The 8,156-nt window shown below is 24.7% G+C and overlaps 1 protein-coding gene across 1 annotated transcript; it reads left to right on the top strand.

The window, feature by feature from the left end:
* The first annotated feature begins 1,838 nt into the window (after window positions 1–1,838).
* Window positions 1,839–8,071, top strand: LOC129976272 (alpha-ketoglutarate dehydrogenase component 4-like). Its single transcript, XM_056089753.1, has 4 exons — window positions 1,839–2,007; window positions 3,640–3,697; window positions 4,540–4,676; window positions 7,827–8,071. Exons 1-4 carry the CDS (start codon window positions 1,975–1,977, stop codon window positions 7,842–7,844), a joined length of 246 nt encoding a protein of 81 aa, XP_055945728.1. The 5' UTR covers window positions 1,839–1,974; the 3' UTR covers window positions 7,845–8,071.
* Window positions 8,072–8,156: the final 85 nt, after the last annotated feature.

Below are 8,156 nucleotides of genomic sequence, written 5' to 3'. Positions count from 1 at the left end.
AATTACTTAATACTTTCCCTTAATTGCAGATTTAAAGTTAAAAATCTAGTAATTCCATAGCGAATCAGACTCGTCATTATAGTTGAAGGGGTTAAGAAAAGCCAATGCATGCAATTGATTGGATAAAACTCACTTTTTGTTAAGAATATTAGCTTGCAATAAGTTTGAATTAAGAAAGTGCTTAGTCATAAGAACGCATTTCTAAAAATGAAGATAGGGGAATTCATATCCATGATTTCTTAGTAAAATTCATTGGTTTTTTAAGCCTAAATATATATTGAAAAATAAATAAATGGGGGATCTAACCTTTAAGCAGCCCATTTTTCCATCATCAGAATATTTTTCACATCTTACATTAAATAGTAAGTTTGTACATATATTTACAAAATATTGTCTCCAGTATTCTTAAGAAACAACATCATTGTATCTTTTCCGCATTCTATATTGATTGTGTCAGAACTATGATAAATTTTTTTGTTGTATTAAATGTAATTTGTTGTATATTTTTTGCGCACTTATTCTCCTCTGATTCGAAGCACATTTAAATTCCTGCTCGTTGCTGCAACCCTGATTTAACAAATATTTTAGGTAGGGGAACTACGCTGAAAATCGATTTTTGATGAAAACATCAAATATTTATTATTATTTTTTATTTTAGATTTCTGAAAAAGTTTCTTTTATAAAACTTTTTCTTTGAACATTTATTTTATATAGTTTCTGATATAAAATGAGAGCATACATTTGTTCATTTAGCATGACACGTCATTCTGGCGCAATCTGTGTTTCTATTTATATAATACAATCTAGAAAGGATATAACATTTTTTCTAATTTTAGACCTCAAAGAAATTAAATCTCAACAGTCTCATAAAGAAATAGACTCAAATATTGACAATTTTTTGATGGTCATTAAAAGAAACTGAAAACATTTTTTTACAAATTCGTTTGTAAAGTTTTAACTATGAAAGAAAGGACCAGTATCTGAATAAAAAAGAAGCTAAATAATACTTGATTTTCTTTAATTAAATGTAAAATTAATTATTATGAGTTATTTTGAAGCCAAATGAGAGATATTGTGCTTGCTCCCCCCTGTCGGTTTTGTCTTGCCTCCCGTCGGCAAATGTCTGCCGCCGCCTCTGTCTTTAAGTTTTGTAGTTATCGTGTTCATTTATAGCGGAATATTTGATCAGATTGGCTTCCTTTTAATGAATTTCATTCAAAATTTGAAAGATTTCCACAAACCTGGTATGAAGACTAGATACCAAATTTCATTACTTAGCTCAAGACGATTTTCAGTTACTTATTCACAAGCAGATAGGCAAAATTCTAAAATTGCCTTTATCGGACTCAGGAAAGTCTAAAATATAGAATTGTGGAGAAATTCGAAGAATTCTTTAAAGATTAAAACGCTTCTGCTTTGTATACTTCATAAACGAGAAAATAAGATTGGTAGTGGAACTGAAGGCCGTATTCAACAAAGAGAGTTACCATTGGGATGACTTACATTCTTTGTTGTTCTTAAAAGCAAAGAAATAATATAATAACGTATATATTAAATTGCACGGTGAAAGTATACTTAAAAGTCGTAATTTGCAAATAACGGAAATTCGATCAGAAATGACAGTAATGCACAAAATACAAAACAGGAAGTTCTTTCATTCCAATGAGCTTTTATAATTTAAAAAAAAAAAATTATTTATGAAAAAAGAAGTTCCGCATTATTCTAATTTTTCTTTTTGTTATTACCTTTTACAGTCAAACATAATTTATGAAGAAACTAGCTTTAATGAACTAGTATTTTCATGAGTTGTAATATTGGTGTTAATTTAAGAGCAGGTATTCGGCAGCTCAGCTAACGTCCTTTACTCTCGCAGATTCGTCTGTTTCTTTCGAAACGTTCGAATTTGTGGAGCGGTATACTTATAAATTATTTATAACAAATTTCTTACAGTTTAATTATATATTTAATTTCTTCATGAATACGTCTGCAAGTTTACGGGCTTGGAAGGTAAGTGAATGTTTATTGTATTTTCAGAATTGTATAAAAAATATTCAATAGGAGAACAAGTATTTGGAATTTAATTTAATTTGAGATCAGGTGTTTCGCATGCTTATTTTGTAACAATAGTGTGCTTAAATAAATTTTCATGTTGGTCTGATTTTTTTAAATGCAAATCGTATGGTGGGAAATATGAGTGATTTTATTACAAACAATAAGAATACAATTTTTTTTAAATAATTATTGTTTACAAATTTTTACTTCTGAATTTGAAGTGCTAAGTGTTTATTTATTTTTATGATGTTTATTTAAATGTTTTTATTAAAATAATAAGCATAAATAATTTGATGTTGTTTTAAATTAAGTTATCAGTATTATTCCATAAATTACTCTTTTGGAAAAAAATGTTCTTTCGCTAAAATGTTTCTTTAAAAAAAATTCTTTGTAATTTTTATTATGTTGTTAGGTTTTTCATTTATTATAATCATGTTTCTTTACTTTATTTTGAAAAAAAAATTTTTTTGCTACCAAATTAGGCAAATTTTTAGATCTTTATAAAATTACCAGTTCGCTGGAATATTGGGAATAAATAATATTAGAAATATAATTATTCACTGGGAACAATTATAAATGAAATTTCTTACACCTTGATGTTCATAATTCTCTTTGTAAAGGACTAATATATTTAATGAACTCGACAGGCCCATGACATCTTCGTGCCATTAAAAACTTAAGTTCCTAGATAAATTATTTAAAATTGTCTTTTTTTTTTCTATTATGTAATTTCATTTATTGATTCCTTATAAATTTTCAACTCAAATAATCAACAAAATCTGTTTTTGTTAAATTTCTAACAATGTGAGAAAATATGATTTAGTGAAATGATAAAATCTGTTATTAAAAATCATTCAATTCTTTTTGTAAACTTACAGGAAAAATTCACATGGCATTTGAAATTGATATCATTATTTTAAATATTAAAATGGCATAAAAATCAATTTTTTCGTATAATATTGCTAGAAGTAATGGTTGTAATTTTTAAAAATTTTCATTAACTTAAATTTTGAAAGAAAAATCACTTTAAGGTATACATTCTTGTCTTCTGAGGAATATCTCTGCTGAATTTAATTATTCTATTCTAATGGTCTATCTCATTGAGTATGTACATGCAAATTTTTACTTTTATAAGTATAGATTTGATGATTTTTTTGAAAATTATTTTTCATAATTTAAAATATTGTAAAATCTTAACAATATGTTTTGGGTGAAGAGAATATAATATTGATAGTACTTATTTAATTCAATACCAAAAATTACAGGCTGGAAGAAAATAATTTTTATCTTGATTTTTTTTTATTAAATAGATTAATTTTTTTTTTTCTCATTGGAAAATGAGAAAGCATATTTTGTGATTAAAATATTTGGTAAAGTAATTGTAACTAATTAACCCATTCACTTCCAACTACGAGATATCTCATAGTAAGACAAAGGCAAAATAAGACACTTTAAATTTACCTGTCAGTGAATGGATTAATTACTTCAAACAAATAATAAATTTGACCATTTCAATTTGTCACATTAATTTCAGTAGTAAAAAAAAAAATAAAAAAAAAATGTATGTGTTTAACCTTTTTTTTATAGGTTGTGAAACCACACATTCCCCTAATTAAATTCAGAAAAGGTGGTAAGGATATCTCAGGTAAGCTTTTCTTAAAACTTTGCATATAATTTATTTTTATATATTAATATATTGAATTCTTAACCTAAATATGAATTTTGGATAGCTTTAATGTTAATAACCTATGGTATTTCCTTAGTATTGCCAAGTTATAATAGTTTCACTGTTCGATGATCTTGGTTATGAATTTTTACTTTATTGTGAATTCCTTGCAGTTGCATGATCTATTTTATATGAAATTAATGTTTCTTTTTTACCTAATTTTTTTTTTTTTTTTTTTAGGAATGAGCTTGTTTTTCCCAAGGTTTTAATTTTTAGTATTTATATTCAACATGTAAATTTTTAAATCTAATAATTTTTATTTATTTTATTGAAGTTTTGTAATCTTATTATTGTTATTTAACTGGTAATTGTTATATTTTTTTTAAAAAAAATCATATTTTAATATATACTGTAAACATATTATTAAAGCATTATTAATTTTGCTTCTAATTACCAATTTATTGGTATTATGTTACTAAAATATAGCTAGCATTAAGAGGTTTATTTTAGTCTTTCCGCTGGACTATTATTTTAGTTGTGTTTCCAACTCTGATAAGTGATTTTTGGAAATGAATGAACTCTACTTTATGTAATCCAAAATAAATCTTTATAATTTGAGTTTTTTTTTTTTTTTAAGTCTGTGATGTTTTAAGAAAATGTAATTGTAATTGCAAATTAGCTGCTTTAGAATTGAACATAAATGGAACAAAGCTAGTTTAGTCACTTAATAGGGTTAAAACTTTTAAATATTGAGAAGTATTTTTAAATGTCATTAAATGTATTTATTGAAATATACTATAAAAAAGATTATAATTTTGTAGGCATGAGTCCAAATCAATCAACTCACTTAGGTGTGGCACCGTCTCGTAGTCAGAAAGGTTTAGGAATAGATGACACAGAATTACCTGCTAAATATTCTAGAAAGCCTCTTTCTCCGATTGAAATGGAATATATAGAAGTGAGTATTAAGTTTAATAATTATATAATTTATCAATACTGATTATTTTAAGATGTTATTTAATTTTCTTTTAAAAACAGAAATTATAAGTAAGTATTTTTGTTAACCCAATAACATAATGCCCATCATACTATTTAAAGAAGAATTATATTTCACTTTCTTAATTAAATTAACCGCATTTCAGTCTTGTTATTTTACTTTATCTTAGAAATCTAGAAATTTTCAAAATTCTAAAGAAATTTTTACTAGCAAATGTTTTCCATTAGCCAGATTAGATAAAGAATTTTGATTTTTTTTTCAAAAATTATTACTCAGATTTATTTTTGAGGAAAAAAATTCAAAAGTAATTATTTGCAGTATTTTACTATATTTTTGAAAAAAAAAAAAAAAAACATTTTGGTATATATCTAAAAAGAATTAAAATTTTATCATTTTTTTTTAATAATGAGAAAAAAATGGAAATTTTATTTTATTTCTCAGTTATTTTAAATTTTGTTCTTTTAACTGAATTTAAAAGAAATTCATTGGAATCTATGTATCAAATTAAATAATCAGGCATTAAATAATTTCAATAAAATTTATTAAAAATTAGATGGCAAATAAGGTGGAAATACACTCTGGATGTAAATTCAAGCTGAAATTTTGTTTCCACCTTTGGTTTTTCAAAATTTTGTTTGTCTTTTCCTTATTAAATTTAGGGAAAAATTTATATATTTTAAGAATGTAAAATAGTTTACAATATTTTTATTAACATTTTAATTATTTGATAATTGTAAAAACAATGTTTCATAATTTCTTTTTGAATAAACATTTTCTTGAAAACATTTCTTATACATGGTGATTTAGTTGAATATACATTATTTGTGTGGAGGAGAGAGTTTGGAAAGAAAGTTAAAATCAATGAAATAATATCTAAAATATTTTGGTAAATATGTATATAAAATTTCATTTGGTAAAATATATAAATTTTCGTGTAAGAAAACAGCTAAATGTTATTTAATAATTTCATGTTTTATCTTAATTCGTTTTTACAAATCCCAGCTTTCATTATAAATCTCCAGAATATAAAAAGGGGAAAAAATTGATTGAAAATTGTTGCATATTAAGTTTTTGTCTTTAACAATTTATCAATATTTTTCTTTTAAAGGTTGGCAGGTTTTTATCTGAGCAGATTTAACCCAGATAAAAATCTACCAATTGTAGAGATGATAGTTTTCACACATTTAAGCCTGGCAGTAATTAGAAGCCTGTTAATGAAAAAGTACTATTCTATATTAAACTATTTACTTATGTATTTAAATCTGAATGCTAGAAGTTTTGTACGTACCAATAGTTCTTTTTGTTTTTAACTGATTTATCTTAACTAGCTTAAGATGCATCACAAAACGGAAGCATGAGGGTTTCTGTTTGTCAAAACAATCTTGTTACAAAAATTTTTAATTTGTAATGTATGTACTTTAAAAAAATATCCAATATACTTTTAGAGCTGAATGAGAATATTGTGCTAGAAAATGAATAGGGGAAGGGGGAAGAAAAAAAAAAATCAATGTTGTCAGTTGGCTTTATTTTTTTGGTTTATCTAATTTTCATAGCATTTCTTTGCAAACATAAAGAAATACTACATGTAATTCAGAGAAATTGATATAATAGAATTTCCATTTTATTATTTTTTAACTATGCAAGTAAAATAAATTTAGTTTTATACAAAGGATAGTGTAAGAACATTTATTGTAGTTATTTTAAGATCATACAATTCTGTAGCAATAGAGTATATGTATATGTGTGTGTGTGTGCAATAATTTCTAATTGATCTACGCTCTAAAAATAATCAAACTCTGTCTTCACTGCAACTTTGAGTTGGTTGTACGGACTATTATTTTGCCCATGAGACCAAAACATAGTGTCAGCAAATTCTTTTCAGGAGCTGCAGAAAAATACAACTTCAGAAAATACTGTTGAAGAATTAATACAAAAATACACTAAGAAAATGTATTACAACTTCAAAAAAAAAAAAAAAATCAGAAATTTAATCCATTATACTGTTATTGTGGTTTGGAAAAAAAAAAAATCTGGACAATTGATAAAGATAAGAATATTTCTTTTAAATTATTAAGAATAAGAATTGTTAAAGGATTTCTTTACTGGTTCTTCAAAGTATGTTTTACATATGCATAAAGTGGAATCTGTTGTTAAGTTAATGGAAAAATGGATTTGGTATAGAACTATTTTAGATAGTATTGAAAATATGAATCTACTTTTCAAAATTCTTTCTTTTATTTAGCATCATCTAAAAAAATTATCAGAGTGTTATGATCATAGAAACATACTTTCTATTGATGTATGTTTATCGTTGCAAATTTAGAGGAATTTAAAACAATTATTATATTATGTTGCAGCATTATTTTGCTCTGATTAAATTTTTTCAGAAGCTGGAATTTTTAAAAAAATAGATTTCTGAATCTGAAGCATTATTCAGAGCTAAATAAATAAGGATTGTTTTTCATGGGATATTACAAAAGATTCTGCATTCTCAGTTTGTTCTAAGCAACTTTTTGATTATTCAAATCTACTTTTTAATGTAATTTTTTATAAAACTAATTTTAAAGACAGTTAATCATATTTATTAATAAGACGGATTTTAAAATATAAGTTGAGTTTAAAATTAAACGAACATAGGATAATTATTCAAATGTTTATCAGGCCGGGATGTCCTAGTGGTACAGTCTTGGCTTTGAAATCGGATGGTTTCAGGTGTGATGCCAAGTTAATATAACTAACTAACAAGTTAATATAACTAAACTAAACTTCAAATATTTATCACTAATTGACTAATTTTGTTAACATTTTTTATTTTAATAGCATTGTGAAATTTGCTACTTTATGTCCTAAAAAGAAGATAAACATATCAAAATCTGAAGCTTATAAAGAATATATAAATAGCCGCTTGAGATTATTGCCTGTTTTTAATTTAGTGAATAAAAATTTAACTAAAACAAAGGTTTTATAAATGTACGTTAACTGATTATTTAAAAAAAATATTTGAATCATTTTTATGAATGTTAACTGATTTTTTTTGTTTGTCCAATTATTAAATTGTATGGATTATCATATGCATAATATATTAATCATATGTTTTTCTTCTCTTTCCAGAGAGGTGGACCTGAATAGGTTTTAAAGAAATTATAAATTGTACATACTTATTAATTGTGCAAGATACTTACCAATGTAAGTAGAATCAAGGGGAAAGAAAGTACACATTTCCCTTTGGAAAGCAGCTTTGGTAAATGAATTTGATACATGGATCTGAGTTGGATTTCCTACTGTGAATATCTTTTCTTGTATTTGGATTTTAGAATTGTTGTAAATAATGAATAAAAACTTAACTTATTTAGATACCTTAATCTCTTTTCTTTTCCATCTCCTATAACAAATATGCATTATAACTTTTTTGTGTCAAGAATCTACATTTATTTATTAATG

Source organism: Argiope bruennichi, chromosome 7 (assembly GCF_947563725.1).
Source record: "Argiope bruennichi chromosome 7, qqArgBrue1.1, whole genome shotgun sequence".
Lineage (NCBI taxonomy): Eukaryota > Metazoa > Arthropoda > Arachnida > Araneae > Araneidae > Argiope > Argiope bruennichi.
The sequence above is the reverse complement of the archived record's forward strand: the minus strand, read 5'-3'. Positions and strand labels throughout refer to the sequence as shown.

Coding starts and splice junctions, on each gene's coding strand:
- LOC129976272 (XM_056089753.1), top strand. CDS start 1,975: ATGAATACGTCTGCAAGTTTACGGGCTTGGAAG. Junction 2,008..3,639: donor CAAGTTTACGGGCTTGGAAG/GTAAGTGAATGT, acceptor TTTTTTTTATAG/GTTGTGAAACCACACATTCC. Junction 3,698..4,539: donor AGGTGGTAAGGATATCTCAG/GTAAGCTTTTCT, acceptor ATAATTTTGTAG/GCATGAGTCCAAATCAATCA.